We start from the raw sequence: 22,571 nt of genomic DNA, 5'->3' as shown, positions 1-22,571 counted from the left end.
CACAGACGGTTTGACCAACATTGGTTCCACCCCAGGTTGATGCTCATGTTGGTGCTATGTTTCATCGTGTGTGATGCTGCTTGACGAACCAATTATTGTCTATAGGGATGTTGCACAAACATCGACGTCAGCATGCCAAATTGAAGCTTCGACGTTTCATGAGCTGCCGATGCAGTCAGGAATTCTCCCAAAATTCCTTCTTGGATTCCATCAAGAGTTCATTCAGAGATTCCACCTGGAATTCCTCCATAGATTCTATCAGGAGCAGTACAGTCAAATGTCAAAATTTTTGAAAATTTTGTTTATAGCACCTTCCCAAGCGATTTATTGCACCAGCAAATATTGCCAACCGATAGTAATTCGGAAAAAGTCACCAGGAAAAACATTTTCCGATGACTTTTTCCACGGGGAAGGATGATATTAGCAATATTAAATTGCCAAAGCCACATGATATTCATGACATTTAATAGCTCTGATCAGGAGTCCCTCCAGAGATTATATCAGGAATTCCTCGAAGCATCAGAATCCAGTTCTTCTAGGAATTCTATCAGGAGTACCCTTAAGGCTTTCATCAGAGTTCTGAGATTTCACCTAGAATTCCTCTAGAGATTCTATCAGGAGTTCCTCGAGGAAATCCATCAGGATTTCTTCTAGTTATATCATGAAGAATTCCTGTAGGGATTCTATCAGGAGTGCCATCAGGAATCTTATCAGGAATTCCTTCAGGGTTTTTCATCAGGAGTTCCTAAAGGGATTCCATCAGGAGCTCATCTAGGGATTTCACAAGGAGTTCCTCCAATGATTCCGTCAGGGGTTCCTTCAAAAATATCGTTAGGAATTCCTCCAAAGATTCCATCAGAAGTTCATCTAGGGATTCTATCAGGAATACCTTTAGGGGTTTCATCAGAGTTCTGAGATTTCACCTAAAATTCCTCTAGTGATTCTATCAGGAGTTTCTCGAGGAATTCCATCAGGATTTCTTCTAGATATATCATGAGGAATTCCTGTAGGGATTCTATCAGGAGTACCTTTAGGGCTTCCATCAGAGTTCTTCTGGGGAGTTTCTCCAGAGATTGCATGAAGAGTTCCTTCTGAGATTTCAGCTGGAATTCATCAAGATATTCTCTCAGGAGTTCCTCTAGGGCTTATATAAGAAGTTCCTCGAGGAATTTCATCAATATTTCTTCCAGTAACATCATAAAGAGTTCCTCTAGGGTTTCTATCAGGAGTGTCATCAAGAATCTTATCAGGAACTCCTTCAAGGATTCCATCAATAGTTCCTTTAGGGATTCTATCTGGAGTTCCTCTAGAGATTTCATCGGGAGCTCTTCAAGGAAGTGCATCAGAATTTCTTTTAGGGATTCCATAAGGATTTCCTCCAGTGATTCCATCAGGAATTCTTTCAGGAATCTCATCAGTATTTTTTTCAGAGTTGCTATAGAGATTCCATCAGAAGCTCCTCTAGAGATTACATCAAAAGCAGAGATTCCACCTGCAACACCTCCAGGGATTACATCAGAAATTCTTCTAGGGATTACGTTAGGATTACATCAGGAGTTCTTCTAGGTATTTCATCAAAAGTTTCTTCAGAGATTTCATTGGCATTTTCTTTAGATATTCCACCTGGAATTCCTCCAGGGATTCTATAAAAAATTTCTGTTGGGATTCCATCAGCAGTATCCCTGAGTTTTTCAACAGGAGTTCCCAAGGGATTTTATCAGGAGTTCTTATAGGGATTCAATAAGAAATTCCTACAGCGATAACAACAGAAGTTCTTCTAGGAATTACATCAATAGTTCCTCCAGGAATTCCATCACAGATTCCACCTGAAATTCCTACAGGGGTTCTTTTTCTAGGAGTTTCTCTAGGGATTTTATCAGGAGCTCCTTCGGAGATTGTACCTGGAATTCCTCTAAAGATAATATTAGGGGTTCCGCAAAGAATTCCATCAGGATTTCTTCTTGAGATTTTATAAGGAGTTCCACCAGTCATATTATCAGGAATCTCTCCAAAGATTTCATCAAAGATTTTATTAGGAGTTCCTTCAGAGATTACATCAGAAGTCCTTCTAGGGATTACAGCAGGAGTTCCTCCAGGGATCCCATCAGAAATTCTTCTATCAGAAATTTCTCTAGGTTTTCCATCAGGAGTTCCTTCAGAGATTCTACCTGGGATTCATACAGAAATTCTATCAAACGTTTCTCTAATGATTCCATCAGGAATTCCTCCAGGGATCAGAAGAAGAAGTTTTTCCAAGTATTCCATCAGAAGTTTCTCTAGGGATCAGGAGTTCTTCAATAGATTTTATTGGGAGTTTCTGAAGGGATTCCATCGAAAGTTGGGGTTGGTTTGTAATACGTTTCAGATAGTTTTTACGAAAAAAACAGAAATGTGTTTAGTTTCAAATTTCAATTGGTCATTAAGTGTGCTGTTTATCAAATGTGTTTTAAAATTTTTAAATAATAACTATGTTCTTTCAGCGCAAAAAGTTGTTATTTGACCCCCAACCCCCTTGGTTGCGCTCCTGCATTTGATATGTTTGACGGTATACACGCTTATTTAGCTTCAATTGTCCTTTGAAATTTGAGTTTTTGTCAGTTTAGAATTGGCATATTAGCAAGGTGGTGGAAGGATCTGATTTTTGAGCCAGGAAGGCTTTTCAGCTATTATGATTGAGGGAGAGTCCTTTTACATATCAGAACGATTGGCAGTCATTAAATATTTTGGAATCACTCAATTTCACGCAAGTGTTCATTTCGCACCGATACCTTTTTACCGGCCATGTTTTCGGCCCAATTTTCTATCTCACTTTTCTGAAATAAGAGTGAATGAATGAATTGTCTATATTTTCGAGACTTTCAGCCCTTGGCTAGTTCGTCTCTTATTTTGAAATATGATATGATCTATATTAGCATGAATGATTGTACTCGTCGTTTATAAAATTTGAAAACCAGCTGTATAACCTAAAAACATTGACATTTTATGGTCTTCAGCATTTGCTTAATGTGTCCATTAATCCCCTAATTCCACTAATCTGCTGAAGTTTTATTATGTGTCAACCTCGGAACCAAATTTACGCCACAATCGTATCACCCTCGTCAATACCTAAACTCCTTCGTTGCAGGAGATAGAAGGGAGACTCAGTGGCTGATATTGATCGGGATTTCAAAGGTTACGGATTGTGGTGAAGGTATCCACAAAGGGATGAATATGGGCTGTAATGGATAATTAAGGGAAATTGTGTTTCTTCTTTATTCTGTCCAACTGATAGTACTCGTCATTTTTAATACTTTTACTTCCGATATTTCTGGTGCTACGCCTAAACAACTGAGATCCTTGCATATCGAATTCATCTACACTTTGGCCGGGAACAACAGCCTATGCTTCCCCTCTGAAGGAAGACGTGACCAAAAATTCTGTATCTCATCCTTATTCCGATGTTGTGCACATCTAGATACCGAGACCATCGCGCCCAAATCCATCTTCTTCAATATGTCCCTACTTAGACAGAGCTTGTTTCTCAGTTTAGTGTTCTGAAATTAAATTCACAGCTAACAACCGAGAGTTTGCTTTGCTGATAGAAAGTACCAAGAAGAGCAAGCTGCATGAATACTCCTCAGATTTGATTTCCAATAAGGCAAACAGAAGTGGAAATAACATTTGAAATTAGGCCTTAGACTGGAATCTAGTAGGCTATCTTTCAGAAGACAGATCTAGGACCCTGCAGCGCACAAATACTGAGAGCAGGGTTGGGAAAAATCTTGAAATTCACTCTACAGTAGCCAAGCAAAGCCAATCACAGTCAGCGAAGCCAGTGAAACTCACGCCCATCGCTGCTGTAGGCAAATGCCTTGAAAATAGCAAAACGTCCGTTTCTAAGGGCAACCCAGAATTACTGTAGAAAAATGTTCTATTTCCCGCTGCATTTCCCGCATTTGGAGCCTTCAATGACATTCATGATTTAGAAAATTCGTGCACTCAACATAGGCTACTTGATGAGATTCACGTTTTTGGAACTACTGTACTAGAGAGCCACGTGATTTTCGCAAAAATTCAAGCCTACTACTATTACCATTTCCTGCACTGACTGAGAGCACTTCAATATTTTTCTCAGGGTTGCTTCTAGAAATTTTTCCTGGGAGTTTTCAAGAATTAGCCCCAATAATTATACTCCAAGAGCTTTTATTTTGTATCAAAATGCACCTCCATAGATTCACTCAAGAATATCTCCAATGATTTCTTGAGAAACCACTTCCAATTCAATAATTGTCTCAGTAGTATCACTTGGAATTAATTGAAGCATACTTTAAGGGAATTCATCAGAAATTCATCCAATGATTTATACTGGAATTCTTTTAAGAACATCCCTGCAGTAGTTCTGGCTGGTTACTATTTTTAAAAACCGAAAACCTGTATTTTGTGGTATTTCGTTGAGAGTCCCTCAAGCAGCGGTTCCCAACCTTTTCAGCGTCAGCCCCCTTTGATTTTATGTAAATTTCCCACGGCCTCTAGAAAAAATGTGACAAATAATATTGGTAAAGTTTATGAAAAATTCAAGTCAAACCTGTTTTGAAACCATCAAATTGAGTTAATTCAAAATAAGAATCAACGATTTTCTTGACCAGAAAATCTGCTAGAAATTGTCAGAAATTGTACCATGAGATTGAAACACATCACTTTTGAAGCCTGTCAAGAAAGCACGGGAATGGAATCCGTTTAAAAATCATAGGTAGGTAACTACCAGAAAGCATCTCTACAGAATCCTCAAAGTAATCTTCCAGGACCAAAATGAAATCGGTCAGAATCGAACCCTTCCGGCATGGCTTTGCTTTGTAGCCACGGACGTTACCACTTGACTAAGAAAGGTTCCTTTTGGATAGATCCTCTGGAATTTATGAACGTGGGGTTCTCAGACAAATAGTTGGAAATATTCCCCGTAAGTTCATTGAAAGAGTTCCTCGTCCCAATTTAGATAATAGAATCAGTAAAAATTTAAAATCCGGTTTAAATTACATTAACATTGACACGATTTTTTTTCGAGTGTCTCATAATACTGATAAGAGAGACGACGGATAGTGTGCAAAACTGTGTTAAGATGACAGGCGAACTTCCGTTTGAATCCCGCCTGGAAGTACAACAAGGTGAAGGTATGTACCTTCGTAACGCTTGCAGAAAACTAATTTGAGTAGGGTAGAAGCACCGGTTTTGGCCATACGCCAGTTGTAGCCATAGGGGATTATACATCGCTTTACATAGCCAATCAGCATGAAACCTTTTGTGTTCAGTAGATCACATTCACACGATAAAGCTACATTCATTTACTCGTCCAAATTGATTAAAAACATAAGAAAAGCCATTTGTTTCCCTTATAATTTTAACTCGCACACACCTAATTTGGCCACTCTCATGAGAAAGCAATGCGATTGGCCAATTTAGGAACCGAAGTTAAATCTCTGGCCGAAACTGGTTTCGTTGGCCTATATTGACCAACGAGATTTTCAAAGCGAAAAAATGGTTAGAGCTCAGTTTTGATATTTTACACACATAATATGGATTTTTTATTTATTTATTTATTGTACTACGTCTTCAGTTAAAAACTCTACAGACTGATGCTTAGAACTATAAAACATTACGGATGTGACATTTAAAAACATTTTTGGATTGGCCAAAGTCATGTAGATGAGCTATTTTATTGAAATTGCGCCAACAGAGATCTATCGGATTCTTCTTCTTTCTGGCGTTACGTCCCCACTGGGACAGAGCCTGCTTCTCAGCTTAGTGTTCTTATGAGCACTTCCACAGTTATTAACTGAGAGCTTACTATGCCAATGACCATTTTTGCATGCTTATATCGTGTGGCAGGTACGATGATACTTTATGCCCTGGGAAGTCGAGAACATTTCCAACCCGAAAAGATCCTCGACCGGTTGGATTCGAACCCACGACCCTCAGCTTGGTCTTGCTGAATAGCTGCGCGTTTACCGCTACGGCTATCTGGGCCGATCTATCGGATTATTCTCACCGAAAGCTTGCATTTGACATATTTGTAGTATAAATACGGCTTCCCATTTAATTTTTATTGACATTTTCTCTTAGGCTGGCCAAAACCGGTGCTTTTACCTTACAACTATTTGATTTTGCTGGGTGAAATGCAAATGCCTTATTTATCAAAATTGCACTGAAAAAAGTAATGTGTAGCACTTGGTGTAGCAAGCCAGAATGATTTTCTACAAATCCAGTCAATTTGTTTGCTTCGCGAAAAAAATTGAAAAGATGATGCAAAGGTTTTTCGATTGAATTGGAACTTGAACCCGTTATCCTCAGCATGTAGAGTTATCAGGTGAACAAAGAGCAAAGCTATTTATTATAGCTCTCAAACTTCCATAATATTTTGGTTTGAGGTTTTTCATTCCGATCGCCACCTACGCAAAATTATCATTTCTGTGCTAACTTTTAAATGTTTATCCAGATACAAAAACTCTCATGTGAAGTTTCACCGCCATCCATGCTACATGAAATCTCGCGGAACATTACTAAAGGACCTATCTAACATTGAGAGGCTCTCTTTGTTTACTTTCTCTTTCATTAATAACTGAGTCACATTAATCTCTTCTGTTGCGTTTTTTGTATGAAACGCTAGTCAAGGAAATTGACTTTCGATCTATAGTGAAAAACTTCCTAAAATCTTTAGTGTTCCACTGTTATAATCGAAAGAGAACGAGAGAGGAGAGAATCTCTCATTTGTACATAGGTCCTTTAGTAATGTTCCGCGAGAAATGCTTCCAGTAAACAAAAAATATTGACTCTATCCTTCCGAATTTCAATGAAAGTCGCAGCTCGTCATGAATGGGAACAAAGAACAACAATGTTTGCATATATTACCGACCTCTTCCACTCATTAAACTGTTTGTACACAAACGAAGTCAAAGCAAAGTGAAATAACATACAGTTCGGCTTCGGAGTGCCTATAGTCCGTGTCAAAACGAATCACTACAATGAACGCAAACTTTGAAGCTCCGGTTATGAGTTGATTGTTGATGCTGGCTTTGCTGCAAAAACACGAAAATTACACATTTCATACGGAGCGAGTGAAAAGGTTAATGGCAGGGTTTCAATTGATTCATATCTTCTCTACTGCAACCAATGCAATCGATCATTCTTCATCAGTTGATCCATTCATTGCAGACGTGGAGGAAACTCGAAGAGGGCGCAACGATCGCATACGGTTATGGGAAGCTAAATGCAGAACTGCATACTATAGCTTTGAGGGGCTGCAACGCGATGTTCATAAAAAATTAAATAAATATATGGTCTGTCAAACGGCGACTTCTGGTTTTCGTGAAGTACGTGACCCAATTCTCAGCCATCCGGTTTGGGTCGGTAAATTTATGACCATAACACGATGCAATACTTCCGCAACGATGCCAGATGAAAGGTTTTGAGGAGAAAAGGTGGAGTTTTGGAACAAACGAGATTGATTGCAGATTGGGTGGAACCAGCCGGAAATGTGTGATTGTTGTACGAATCATTGGCGTAGCTAGGATTTTTCCGGAAGAGGCCCAGTGGAGTGGCAGTATGTCTGATATCGAGGACCAACTATCCGTCGCAATAATCATGATTCCCACAAATCTTGTAGGTTTCTTGAATTTTAGTTATTTTACCTACTTTTTCTATCAGATATATCATTTTGTCTTGTGTAAAGCACATTCAGCAGATTTATACATTTCTTCTTTTAACTTAGAAAGCTTTCGATGTATGCAAGTTTAAAGTTATCGGTGTTTAGAAAAACTTCCTTCGTAGAATTCCTCCAAAAATCTTTTCATAATACAGGTCGGACTCGATTATCCGGAGTATCAATTTTTTTTTTCACTCCGGATAATCGAATCACTAAAAGAAAAAATAAAATCTACGATGAAAGAACATAAATATTATCTTTTCTCGTTGTTTTATTTATATGATGCAGTGGCGTAGCCAGAAATTATTTCTAGGAAAATATGGGGTTTTTTGAAGACAAATTTATTTTTAGCCACCACACTCAAAAACTCTTTTTCAAACCCCCCTTTTCATACCTACGTCCAAAACTGCCAAACTGTTCATAATTTATATTGCAATACTAAATTATCTCAAATTGATGCACAAAAACTGATAAAAAAGAACATCAAAAAACAAATTCCGGATAATCGAGTCTAAAATTGCGGATAATCGAGTCCGACCCGTACCTTTAACCATAACCTTCATACTTAAAATATTGAAATTTTTGTAAGTATTTCTGAGATACCTTTTTTAGTTCAATTTTATGAAAAAAAAGCAGCTGCCCCCTTAGTTCCCCTGTTCTCAACGCCAATGGCTACAATGTGATGAGATCTCTGACCGCCACACCCGTTCTAGTGAAAGGACCTCATTGTTTTTGTAGAACGATATCCAACAAATCAATAACCCATTGAAACCCTACAAAGATCTTACCCCACTTACCTCATATTGACTGCTGCTAAAGGTGCTATCGTCGTCTATCGAAAGCGTCCATAAAAGTGTCGACGAAGGGGGATGGTGGATGGGCACTGGTTGCCGGCTCGATGTGCCCCCTTTATCATAAAGGCATTTGGTTTTGCGGTCCGAAGAGGTCTCTCGCAGATCTAATCGAATCGATCAGGACTCGTCGTCGACAATCACTCTGCCAGCATTATCTGAAATCAGAACCAAATCGAAAGGAAAACACAACACGGAGTCAGTCGGAGATGAATAAATAAGCAGCCACAATTAGCAACGATACCATCGTTCGGCATTAGTATGTACAGTATTGGACAATACATTTGTAACTTTTTCGAATTTCCATCAAACTAACTTAGACATAACTTACATTTCAACATCATAAATTTGTGTGTGATTTTTCTAATCACGAGTTCAAAGTAATTACGATTTGTTTAAAATGAATTTCTTGACGAAAATTTATAAATCTACAAATTTGCTGAAAATAAAATAAAGCGTTTCCTTCATTTTTTGAATTATTGAAATTGATTAAGAAATTCACTTCAGTCAAACGGTTATTGCTTTTGAGCTCGTGTTTAATAAAGTAACTCAAAAATATAGGTTGAACTTTAACTTATGTGTGAAAAACTGTGAAAATGTTACTCAAATCCAAAGTTGGTTATTTTGTATGGAAAATCGAGAAAGTTGCAAATAATTCGTCAAATACTGTGCATGGATGAAGACGATTACCGTGATGATGGTGATGACGGCGGGTAAGTTTGATGTGAATCGATGAAACGCGAACGATATATCGTATTAAATTTGCATCAATTAATAAATAAACATTGAATGAGCAGCAAATCATCCGGTGCGACATATGCCATACTTGGGTGGAACAGAAGGCATGTGGGTATACCACGAGGAGCGCGAGCTAGAAGCATTAAAGCGAGCCGCGTGGTAAAGTAGATAGCGATGAGTTTCTTTGAGGGAGGGATTGTTTGCGTTGTGGGATAAGATTGTGGGGAGGAGGTTTGGGAATAAGGCAGTCTTAGACGGATTTATCGGTGAAGTTATTACGCTGGAGAGAGTGGTTTTGAATTAGAGATGTCTCTACGGCAACAATACAGTAACTAAACCAAAACATATTTTTCGTTCTCCGTTTTTTTTTCAAAAGCTCTCTCAGTAGAAAATACCCATTGTGCGAAACACTGTTTCAGTTAATTAAAATCTCCAGTAGTTTTGAAGTTTGTACATTCTGGACGTAAAGGTGTCATTTTAGGTTTTGTTCAGTAGCTCCGGTACTTGATTTCAGTATCCAAATTTCAAGGATCAATGATCTTGTGGCACATCAATGTAAATTTTGAGGAAATTCTCAGGATGAGAAGCATTTAACATTTTCGTAGGGGAAGGGGTAGTTAAATTAACGCCTAAAGGCAGTAGCGCAACCAGGATTTGGTTCTAGGAGGGGTTTTTTTAAATTTCAAAATACTTTCTGAGAAGATATTTTTTGATAAAAACAATCGAGTTGATGCATTTAAACATGTATTTTTTCATAGTATTACTAATTAAGAAAAAAATGCAATACAGTAGTGTGATACCCGTCAACTGCTCTTCTTCGGTGTTGAGTTCGAATATGTTTTGAAACTTTTCAACAATGAGAATGGCTTCGAGAATAATCGGGATAAGCAGTATTTTGTAAAAGAAATCATTGCCACTACTGTTGCAGTAGGTCGAAAGTACATCAGCATTACAAAACTAAATTACCTGAAGAAGACTAACAGTCACATCTTACAGAGTTGGAAATCTAGAAAATCGAGTCCAAAGGTCAAAATGAGTTCTGTGATAACACCCTAAAATTTTCAATACGACCATTAATCTTTGTTTTTAGATGACTTTGTAGATAAGCCTATTGCTGTGGGGTTGACCTTTAAAACCCCCCTTGGTTGCGCCACTGCCTTAAGGGTATCATCTTGTTTTTGATAGAAAAATGATAAATTTGATTATTTCTCTCGCACACAATAAAAATAGGGATGTTATCTAAACTGCCCATAAACGCATAATTGTCCCACGTGAATAGGAAATCCAGCAAACATGGGACTGACATGCGTTTATGGGCAGTAAAGCAGCGACATGAATTCAGACTAAAATAGCTAAATTTTCCCATATTTGTATTGTAGCAAGTACGCTTATAAATTCCTCGTTCAATTTAAGACTGTAAATATATATATATGACGCCACCGAAAAACCACTTGGGTCGTGGGCAGTGACCATGGGGAAGTGAACTTCCACTTGACGAAGTTTCTGTCAGGACATGGTTGCTATAGACAGTACCAGCATAGGTTTGGGCACTCAGAATCTCCTGCGTGCCCCAATTGTGCTGGTGTGGAGGAAACAGCGGAGCATGTCATGTTCGATTGCCCCCGTTTCATTGTTGTGACAGGTCGCATGCTCACTACATGCGGAGGGGACACGTCCCCCCGCCAATATAACAGCCGAGCAGTTGGTTTTTTTTTTTCATTATTTCACTAATAATTTATCCATCTTCACTACGTATAATGAGCAGTGAATCAAAGCAAAGCAAGCTGGCTCCGACCGTGTGTCTCAATTTTTGCGGACAGGGATTAAATCAAAAGCAAAATTGTCATGACAATCACAGGGAGCAGCATTGTTGCAAGCTTTCCAACTCGCGATAAATCAGTTATTCGAAACACAAAACCAAATTTGTTTTATGGATGCTGTTCAACAGTATGTCAATGTTTCTCAACACGGAGAAAGTTCTCAAAAATTGTAATGTGAAGCCCAAAAAATCGCATTGCACGTGGTGATCGATCATTGTCATATTCTGTTCAAGTGGTGATAAACTGATGTTGCAACAAGAATATGAGATGACAATGTCTTTGTTGCTGCTTGTTGAATGACAATTGATTCACTAGTAATGAGGTAAATAGTTTTAAAACCGATTACCGAACAGCTCTATATAAGCGTTAATTTAACAAAATTTCATTATTATTTCATTATTTCGTATTAACAATGTTTTGTATTCCAAATTCCTGATATACAAAAAGTGTTTTTGTGAAAATCTAATGAATTCTGAAGAGTATTCAGGAAAAAAGTCGCCAAGATTCCTGGAAAGATTCGATTAAAAGCCTTTCAGTTTAGAATCCAGGAAAGTTTCTGTTAAAAGTCATTGTAGGTTTCCGATGACAGTCATAGAAAGATTCTGATGAGAGTCTTGGAACGATGCTTAAGAGAATCCTGGTGGTATTTTGATGAGAATCGAAGAAGAATCCCGATGAAAATCTTGGGAGGATTGTGATGCAAATCCTTGGTTCCGATGAAATTCCTGAAAAGTTTCTGATAAAAATCCTGCAAGGTTTTGATAAGAATCCCGGTAGGAATATGATAACAATCCAAGAAGGATTATGATTAAAATCCTAGTTTCTGATGAGAATCCTAAAAGGATTATGTAGAGACTCTAGAAGGATCTTTATGGGAATCTTGGAATCCTAGATGGATGCTGATAAGAATTCTTGAAGGTTTTTGAAAATAATTCTGGAAGAATTCCGATGAGAATCTTGGAAGAATTCTGGTGAGAGTTCTGGTAGCATTCTGATGAGGATTTTGAAAAGGATTCTAATGATGATATTATGTTGAGAAAATTGAGATAATTTTGATGATAATCTCGAGAGCATTCTAATGAGATTCTGAGAGCATTCTGATAATAATCCTGATAAGATTCTGAATGTGGAATAGATTCTGTTGAGAATACTGGGAAGCAGGGTTCTGAATTTTCGTACCAATAATGCGAAATCTACGATTTTTCGCACGTAAGGAGAACGATTTTTCATTTCCTCACGTGAGCATCCTTTTTCGCTCACACTTATTTTCCCTAGAGTTACGTTGGAGGATAATCGAGAATCAATCCACTCTGGGGATAATTTCTTTTTCACTCCATCATATTTTCGCTCACCAACTGCTCCCGAGAATTATCACTATGTGGATAAACAAAAACTGGTGCCGGCGACGGGATTCGAACCTAGAACATTGCTAAAAACAACCGCGTGTACGCTATCCATGCTTCCACATTAACTTGACGAAAGCAGTGGTTAATTTGGTGCATAAAAGCAATTGCTGCTCGTTGCGATGTATACAGGAAAAGTTCTCCATGGAATAAAAAAAAAGAGAAAATGAACTTCTCGCAGCTGTGGAAATGTGCAATTACACAGCACAAGAAAAATGACATTTTTGCGTGTCTCAAGGATTAAATTACGTGTCTCTAATAGATTTGGGATTGCTGAATCTGATGCCGTTTTCAGAAATGTCCCTGCACGTCACAATTTTTAGCTACAGGTCGTCAAAATTGTATAAAACACTGGTTTAATTGATGTGTACATGAATTTTAAGGTACGATTCAACAAACTTTTTTGTGATCTAATTCAGCAAGCATGCAAAATAGGACTTCAATTTTCATTTCAGATAAAATTTGGTTGAAATTGCACTATAAAATTTAGATTCAAACAATTTTTACAACATGCTTGCAGTCTCCATAGAAAACTTCCCGTTTCTCTCGTATGACAAAATACAATACTTTTATAAACACCAAACAAATAATTTTTGAGTATCGATAGTATTATGAACTTTTCTGATAAGTATTGTTAAACACCTAAAGCTTGAAATCTATGGCAAATTGAGCAAATAAATTGCCTTACAAGCCTTGCATGCAAGTTGGCTGATATAGTCAAATTTTGCATTTTGAACAGCCAATATCTCAAAAACTAGACGTGCTATGATATTTCTAAAAACGGCATTGGATTCAGCAACCTTCGATTAAGTCAATAGCGGTATTTTGATGTTTGAGACAAAAACGTGTTCCGCATTGTTATCTATTTTCGCTTTGTTTTGTTGACGGGCAAAATCGCAAGGCAGTTTATCGCTGAAAATTGTTGTGATGGATAAATCCATTATCGTGAGAGTGAGTGAAAATTCGGAACCTTGCTGGGAAGATTTTGATGAAAATCTCAAAAGAATTCTAATGCAAAACTTCAGAGGATTCTGAAAATAATTTTGAGAGAGTTTTGATGCGAACATGGAGATGATTCTGATGATAAACCTGGAAAAATGTGAATTCTTGAAATATTAAGATCATAAATTTAAAAGGATAAACATAATAAGGATTCTGTGGTGATCCTGATGAGAATTCCGATAAAATTCTGATAAGAATCCTGAATTTCCTCTCCTCTGATGACAATCCTGAAAGGATTGTGATGAGGATCCTGACATGATTCTGTTGAGATTTCTAAGAGGATGCTGATGAGAGGTCAGGAGATTTTAATGAAAACACTCTAAGGATTCTGATAAAAATCCAGAGAAGATTCTGATGAAAACTCAGATAGGATTTTGATGGTAATCGTGAGAAGATTCATCGAAAACTTCTGAGGGTTCTTAACAGAATCTCATTAATTCTCATTAGAATCAAAACTTAGAAAATAAAGCATTGATTTTCCGAAATTCAAAATCCAAACTATGCTATGAAACCAGATATCCTGCATAGTTATCAAACTATTCAACACACTACAAGTTAACGCCCTATAGGCTTAAAAGTTGCATTTATATGCTGCAAGAAAATTGATCCTTGAAAATAAGAATTTGATCCGGAGCTAGATACCGCTACTGAAGACTGAACAGAACCTCAAATGCCATCTATACGTCCAGAATGTCCTAACTTTACCTTCAATAATTTCATTTAGCTAAAACATTTTTTTTATGTGTCGCATAATGGGTAATATCTAATAATAAAACTTGAATTTTTGAATCAAAAACAGTATCACTGCTGGAATAGAAGCCATTCCCGGTCGTGTATTTATTTGGATTGGATATCCAAATCGTGGTGGATGCATTTAACCGGAAGTTTTGAATGTTTTTGTGTTCCTGTTGCAACATAGTAAAGCAAAACTTACGGACTTACGGAATTTAACTTGCAATGAATCTAGTTTTTGCTTTTAATGGCAAACACTGTTCGTGTTATTAAGTTATCAAGTGCTCTTCAAGATGTTTCTAAGTTCATACTTGTTTTTCTTCTTCTAGAAACCTTTTTTTTATTGATTTGATCTTAACCCAATCTATCAACCTTTGTAGTCAACTGGTAACTCACTTTTAATTCGACTCTAATCTTGTTCTTGTTGTTTTTCAAATTATTCATGAAGCAATTTTTAATCCTTTTTCTTTTTTAATGATTTAAGAGCTGATTGGAAAACATATAATACATACATCGAAAGTCACCTTGACGATAACATTTCTTTGCAAACGATATTTGATATTCAATTCTTGACAATGGTCTCAAAACTTATTCTATTTTTTAGGTTGGGGGGATATTCAACACCACAATGTTAAGTGAAATTAATTATTAATAATCAATAATAATGTATTATAAATGACGGTCTTAACACATTACTCTGATCCGTCTTCATTCATAGCTTTCTAGTGAATTGTAAATTTTCAGATTGAATATCAAATTTTCCTTCATATCTCAAAAGCTGGTATTCCTCAAGGCAGCATTCTGGGGCCAATATTGTACAATATGTTCAAAATTGTCATTTAGTCTAGTTCTGAATCTGCATTTTCGAACTTTCTAGAGAATTGAAATTGCTATAAATTCAGACAAAGACGCACTTAAATCAGTTTTTCTGGACATTTTTTTTTTGCAATTCCTTTATTAGTATTATTCCAAGAATTACATTCATATTTGTTTTATCTAGGTGTTCTGTGTTAGAAAACACTATCATCGTAATACATTCCTAATTAGGCTTTTATTTACATTTTGTTAACAATAGATTACATTTCATTTTCCGTAACAGTTCAGATTTTTTTCAGGTGGGATGATTTAACCTGCTTATAAGAGGAAAATCTAAATAAATGTTCAAATTTTCATTTTACGATCATCCCCATGTAAACGCGATTCTTGTATCAGCAAATCTAGCCCTACCGAATCGCATTGAAATTCTCCATCTCCACGGCAAATTGCACACCTCGGTTCAGCACCCGTTTGAACTTCGATGAATTCTTTGGCGCAAATTAGGTGCCGGAATATTCATGCCCCAGCTAGCTAGTCGCTAATAGTTCAAAGTAAGTTCCGAAGGCGCACATCGTCGAACGGTGAACCTATAAATTACACGTGGGTGTCTAATCTCGGATAACGCCATCTCCTGTAAGACGTTTGTACGGTTTAATGCACATAGATGTAGAGTGCCTTGTTGTAAGGTAAGATGACGACTAAAGACACCTGCTTACATCCAATCGATTTGCTTCCCATTTCGGGGTTTGCTGCCAGGAGGAATATTGTGTTTCGTGTCGAAAGGTGGTGGGCGTTGTATTCTGGTAGGTGTTAACCGAAGGTAAACATTTCGTAGCGTTTGTGTAGCAATTATGCTTACGCTAATTTAGTGGTCCATATGGGCTGGGATGACGGGCGAACCGATGTTGAGTAAGCGCGCTCAGAACAGAACAGTACAATGATCCATTTACATTGGTAGCCGATTGCTGCGGTCAACTGCAATGTTGTAAATCCGTTGGAGGATAGGATTTGAGTCGATTAGGACTCTTTGCAAGCCGTCACACAATTGACCAATACAGATTGTGTTAAAAATATTGGATAACTTTTGGTGACTTGTAGAGGTTGTAGAAATACAGACGAACTAAACTGAATTCTTCATTTACGTGATGGATACGATACGAAGTTGAATTGGAATAAAATTGTGTAGAATCAAAAGGTTTAAAAATAAGACTTGTATACGACACAGCTTGTGTAAAACTATGTCATGTATTAATTTGTCTTGGCCTTCAAGGAACTTCGTGTCTTGTCTAGGAACTGTAACCAGTAATTTTTCGAAGGATTATGAATAAGTTCGATATCGAAATGGGATAATATAATTATATTATACCAAGATTTCAGTACAATGGCTCTTTAGAAAACAGCTCATCAAATCTACAAGTACAACGGAAGACGTTTCAGAGCATTGCGAACAAGAATAATAATTATGTATTTCTCGAAGGATCATGAACATTTACACGGTTCAAACTGCACTGCACTAAATGGAGGAATCACTGTACTCTTTAGGTATCACTCACTTAGCGAGCCAAAGAGAGCTTGAAGGGTGAAACAATTTTCACTTCAATGCTTAGAACGATTTGTCGTAGAGCTTAGCGAATCTTTCGCTAAGCATGATAGAGGAGCGTTTCTTTTGCTTCCTATACTAGACAAATCCTCCCGGCGACAACCATCGACAGGTGCATAAGTCCATTTACCTTCCCTGCTTGATAGAAAGTTAGAAAGCATTCCACTAAGCTACGGTATAAAGCTCTTCTTTCCTTTGCCCATACTCAAGGTAAACAAGTTTGTTTTCGACTCCTTGGTCCTCGACATCCACGATATATCTCGTTATGCGTGATTTTGTTTTTTCCTTGCTGCAAGATATACGGACTTCCTCCCTGACGAGCACCCAGGTGGAAAACACCTTCATGCACCTGACGAAAGCAAAATTGCATCTCCATAATGGCGAAGGCAAGACGAGCCTCTAGAACCCAGACGACAGTGTCCTCGTCCTTGTCGTCGAGATTGTGGATGGAAAATGAGCTTAGCTCGATCTCCGTAGGGCATCCTTCGTGTGGCAAAGGATTGATACCGTGCTACATTTAAAACACATTAAGGAAATTGATAAACAAAATAATATTTTCTAGATGGCAGATTATCCGGGTATATTTTTCACTTTGGCACCATTACTCGGCGGAGGTAAATTCTCCCGTCAGTTGCACGGCAAATACCTCCATGGGAGGAAAGGACAAAAATGCAACGACTAAATCATGGCTTGTATGGCAGCAAGTCTGTGTTTTCCGACTATAGGGTGAAGGACTAGTTGGGCACTTCCAGAATTCACTTTGGCATTAGGGATTTTTTTCGGACAAATTGTTTGAAATTTTGCATAAAGATTCATTTAAATACAATTTTTACAGCACGTCGGACTTAATTTGATTTCAACATATATTTTTGAGCGATTTTTCAATAACAACTTCAAAAGCAATAACGGTTTGATTGAAGCGAAATTTTTGAAAATAAAACAATAATTGACGTTACTCAAAAAGTTTAAGGAACATACCACAATATTCAACAAAGTTGTAGATCTAGACAGGAGCCTTCCGAGCCGAGTGGTTAGAGTCCGCAGCTACAAAGCAAAGCCATGCTGAACGTGCCTGGGTTCGATCCCCGGTCGGCCCAGGACATTTTCGTAAAGGAAATTTCCTTTACTTCCCTGGGCATAGAGTATCATCGTGCCTGCCACAAAAAAAAGTGCCAAGAATAGGCTCCATCGCCCCACGTATGAGGACAGCAAGACGACAACATTCGACGATGGAAAACTAAGAACAACAGGACCTTTTACGGATGGGGTCGATACATGGTGGCAGGAGCGATACAGACCGACTGGCTCTTGCTTTGCTGTGATGGCGGCGTCTGTGCAATGGATGGGATTGAATCTATCGATTCCGGAGGATTTGGCTGTCGTTCAAGAAAGCTACCGATGCGGAATAAATTAGTGGCACCACCAGAGGAGGAGCAACACCACCACCAGCCAGGCAGTGCTTCCGATGGGTTTCGGATGCTTGAAGACACAATTTATCTGGCTTTTTCGAGATTGGATTAAAAAAAGGGACTGCAACAATGTCCGGTTATGTCGTAGAAGGGACTGGCAAATGGTTTATTGAAGAAAAACGCGGGTAAATTAGTGTCTGGGAAGAAGATGAAGTTTATTGATACCGCTCGAATACTAACAAATGTATTGAAAGTATTTATTGTATAGAAAATAAGAATTGTTGTCATAAGCAATGTAAAAGGAGATTTTAGATGTTCGCACTATGCTATAATCTTTTTCAAACCAATAATCAAATACTTTAATGATTGTAGCCTGATAGCGAAAACCTGATCAAGGATCTTCATACTATTTGCGCAAGTTTGCCAAACCTGTGAAATGGATTGTTTCATAGAATTTTGAGGAATTCTTTCTGTACCATCTTAGTTTGGTAGTGTTTATCTGAAACCACAGGCGCATCGTCCGGCCTCTTCAAATGAGCGGCGGCAGCAGTAGAAATCTAAGCGAGCGGTTCTTAACCACCGCAGAAAGCTGATTTCATTTCATTTAAGCAGCCAAAAATTTGTTATATTTTGGTTAAGAAGGTGAATGTAGTTCTGCCCATACCAGTGACATACTTTGCCTTCAGCATTCACAACACGAGCGATCAAACGAACTTACGAAATTGTCAATTGGGTCCTAAAATGTTTAATGAATTCTTGTTTTTATTTAATAATACGAAAGAGCATGTTCTTGCAACTACTTTAGCATTTTTTCTAACTCAAATAACGGCTATAACATTTTTAAACTTCAATTTTAAAAATGATTCCAAATATGAACCTTGACACTTTTGATCATGTTTGACATTCACAGTTTCGACAAAAATGCCACAGGGCATATAGTTTCAACACTGGGGTTGTTCATATCTGACATTTCAGCAGGGACACGGAAAACAAAATATACCCAAAATTTGAGTTTAAACCAAAGGGTGGGACAAAATCTCAAAAATCATAAAAATACGTTTTTTGGACTTAAACAAATGAAAATCATTTAAAAATTGAGTAAACATGTGTTTTTGCCCTAAACTTAAGCGTTTGATACTAAAATTGGGACAGGGCTTTAGGACCCAATTTAATGCAGCTGACCAAGATGGCAGAAAACTGTAGGATTTTGTTTATTTCTATCATTTTTCGTAATGAGAGTTGCTTTCATTATATGTTTGTCACATTCGACATAACAAACAAGATTAAACTATTCTAGTTGTTTATGATTGGACATTTTTGAATTCTATGCAAAATTCATGATACATTAAAATGTCACCGTGTCAGACGACATTCGTTCCACAGTTTTCTATTGTTTCTCGATGTTCATTCTACTGCTCGTGCGGCATGTGAGTGGCAACAGTTACGGATGAATGTAGAGAAGTGAAACGAACGTCGCGAACAGTGTCGAATGTTTACAGAACTTGTCAATACTCAATATGTACCAGGTAGTTGTTTTGCTTAGCCAACGGAAAAGCAGATCAATTCACTCTTCAAGCCCTTCAGTATATGCTTACAGATTGTGCTGGAGCACGATCAACTTCTTCCTTATAAGATAGCCGCTCTAAGAATCCACAACTAGAGGGTTCGAGTTTCAGAATTCCATTTCATGGGCGCTGAAGCCTACATTAAAATTTTCCGCTAGACTAGTTGTTCAAATCAAATTGATTGCCATCCCATTTGCAGGGCTGGAAGCAAGTCACTTTTTAGTGACTTGGACACTATTTTCGACCAGATAACAAAAGTCACTATTTTTGAGATTTGATGATAAAAATCTAAACTTTAGTTCAGCTTTTCAAATTCAAACAGCAAACCAGTAATGTTTAATCGAATTTAATTATTCAAAAGACAAACTTTTTTTTTCTGATCTCACAATTAAAGAATCAAAAATGGAAATCTGGATAATTTAGTTGAAAATTCAACACATGTAAAAATTGGTGTCCGGTCCGGGTCGAAGTATGTTGAGCTGAAGTACGTGAGACCGAAGTTGGTTAGGCCGAATGGGCCATTAGGTCGACATTTTCAAAAACAGGAATCGTACATTTTTCATTCTTTTATTATAGGCTTGTTCATTTTAACTCATTCGGCCTAATGATACGTTCGTCCTTATCACAGTTTGAATTCACATATTTGGTCAGATCAAATTGGAATTCTATAAAATGCAAATTCAAATCAGATGAAATTTATGACTTTATAAACGATTTAGATCATTTATTCCAATTCCAATTCCACGAATACTGCAAATTTATACAATTTGAAATAAATATCCTTATATGATCTCTGGTTAGCTGGGACCTTAATAAACTCCAACGATCGATCGATATCGACAATATCCAATAAGCACTCTTAAAAATAACGAAAATTACTGTGGATGTAGCTTACGTTAGGACTGAATGACTCATGGTGTAAGTGATGGAACGACACAAAACTATAATCTTGAAAATGGTTGTGCTACTTTTCCCCGATTGTCGGTTCCCCGAATAGCCCAGATCCCCGAAAAGTTTTAGCTCTCACAATTGTCATAACTTTTTGGGTTTCAAGGTGGTGAATGGTTCATCTGATATGCACCCTTTTTTACTTGATTGGCGGTTCTTTCTAGTTTCACCATCCTCGGCATTTTTGGCAAGATGTGTTTAGTCGAGAATGACCTGATGGAAATGGGTCATTCGGGAAACTGACATTCGGGGAACTGATATTCGGGGAAATGACATTCGGGGAAACGACGTTCGGGTAAAAGTAGCACAATCCTTGAAAACATATCGAACAAAAAATGTAATTTTACATGTTAAAATGCGCGAAAACGATGGCACTGTGATCGACTTTTTCTGAATCAGACACTTACGTTTTCAAATTCGACATAAATTTACTTCATTCGACTCGTTTTTTTTATGTGCATCCAAAAGACGTGAAATCACCTGGTTTTTGGGAGTGTGTGAAAACACAATGTTGTTCACGATAAAAAAATATTTTTCCCAGCCACAGATTAGTCAATTTTATTTTTGACTTTACCGCAGGAAACATTTTTATTGTTTTCTATTACCGTAAAACGGGGTAACTTTGATAGTTTTTTCGAAGAAAACTTGAATATTTATGCATGCTGATTCAAAGTATTACAATTTATATTTTTAAAACAAGTACTGGTATCCTCACTATCGATTGCAGTTGATAGATTTCCAAAAGATTGATTCTTAATGAAAATATAATTTTTCATATTATCGAAAGTCGGTTTTCTGTTTTGGGATAACTTTGATAATGGAGCATCAATCGAACAAAATTGAATAATAGTTTTCGCTAAGGGTTTTGAGACCGAATTAGAGTTCTACTATAACAAGGCTATCAAGTATAAGTGACGAATTCATTATGACTTCATTAAATAGTGGTCGTAGAACAGATTGTTTGAAAGCATTTCAAAATTGCTAAAATTTTATAAATTTTCCATATTTGCATATAAATCCTCAAATGTACTTGATTCCAACGAAAATAGCTTTAACATGAAGTGTCATACTAATACTTTTTACTTTTGCATTCGTTCTGCTTAACATATTAGCAGGAACTTTGTTATTTCGTTTAGTATGTTGAGAGTCTCGCACTATCAAAGTTACCCGCATTATCAAAGTTACCCCGTTTTACGGTACCGCTGTCCTTGTCAATAGGCCCAAAATGGGTCTCTTACGAAAAAGAAGACGTTTAGGAAATATTGCTCAACGTTAACGGTTCAATTTATCATACAAAGCTTCAAATTTTCTAGTATTTCGGTAGTTACCATTTTTTAATTTGTTGCGAAGACCTATATGCCTTATTTTTCAAATTAGAATTCACAGATTTCATATTTTGCACATCTTACATGAACGTAGTGTAAGATTAGTTTATTGCAAGATGAAGTATATAAGAAAACATTCGTTTTGTATTATAAACGCATCTTAAAATCCTTTTGAACCAGGAATGCTTTTATAGGCAGCGAACCAACATTTTTTCGAATCAATTCATGTTGTTTTTTCTTAGAGCTGGAACAAATAGCTCAAAATAGCTCTCAGTAAGAGCGATCGTTAATTTAGCCTAGAAGAGACATCAATTCTTAAAGTTGTACCCTATCAAGTATCAAAGGAAAAGTCATCAACAAATTGTTAAACTCCTCTTTAGTCCGCTCCTGATGTTTTCTGTTTAAATCATGAATGTATCGCTTTCACTTTGTTGACAGGTGCACTTGTTCAAATTATAAAAAAGTTGTCTCGCCAGTCAAACATTCCAGGAAGCATAAGCCTCTAGCTCTGAGTCCATCTCAAGTGTCTGGAAAACGTCAACCAATCATTAACACACGGTATCGCATCAAGCGTTAGCAGAGCCGGAGCTTGCTTCAAGAGATCTGGGTTTGATGCAAGGGTTCAAGTTTGCCCCTTGGGTTTTACCAACAAGATACCTCAGGACTCAAATTGATGAGCCAGAAGTC

The 22,571-nt window shown here is 37.3% G+C and overlaps 1 protein-coding gene across 5 annotated transcripts in view; it reads right to left on the bottom strand.

Moving 5' to 3' along the window:
• The window catches only part of LOC5572409 (papilin), a 352,322-nt gene that overhangs the window by 54,107 nt on the left and 275,644 nt on the right, over nucleotides 1–22,571 (bottom strand). For all 5 annotated transcript variants that reach the window (XM_021837874.1, XM_021837871.1, XM_021837872.1 and 2 more), the window contains exon 2: nucleotides 8,473–8,684. In XM_021837874.1, the coding sequence (XP_021693566.1) occupies nucleotides 8,473–8,477 (5 nt within the window). In that variant the 5' untranslated portion in view covers nucleotides 8,478–8,684. The remainder of the gene's footprint in view (nucleotides 1–8,472; nucleotides 8,685–22,571) is intronic.

This window comes from Aedes aegypti, chromosome 1 (assembly GCF_002204515.2).
Source record: "Aedes aegypti strain LVP_AGWG chromosome 1, AaegL5.0 Primary Assembly, whole genome shotgun sequence".
NCBI classification, from domain to species: domain Eukaryota; kingdom Metazoa; phylum Arthropoda; class Insecta; order Diptera; family Culicidae; genus Aedes; species Aedes aegypti.
Note: the sequence above shows the minus strand (reverse complement) of the source record. Positions and strands in the feature narration are given on the sequence as shown.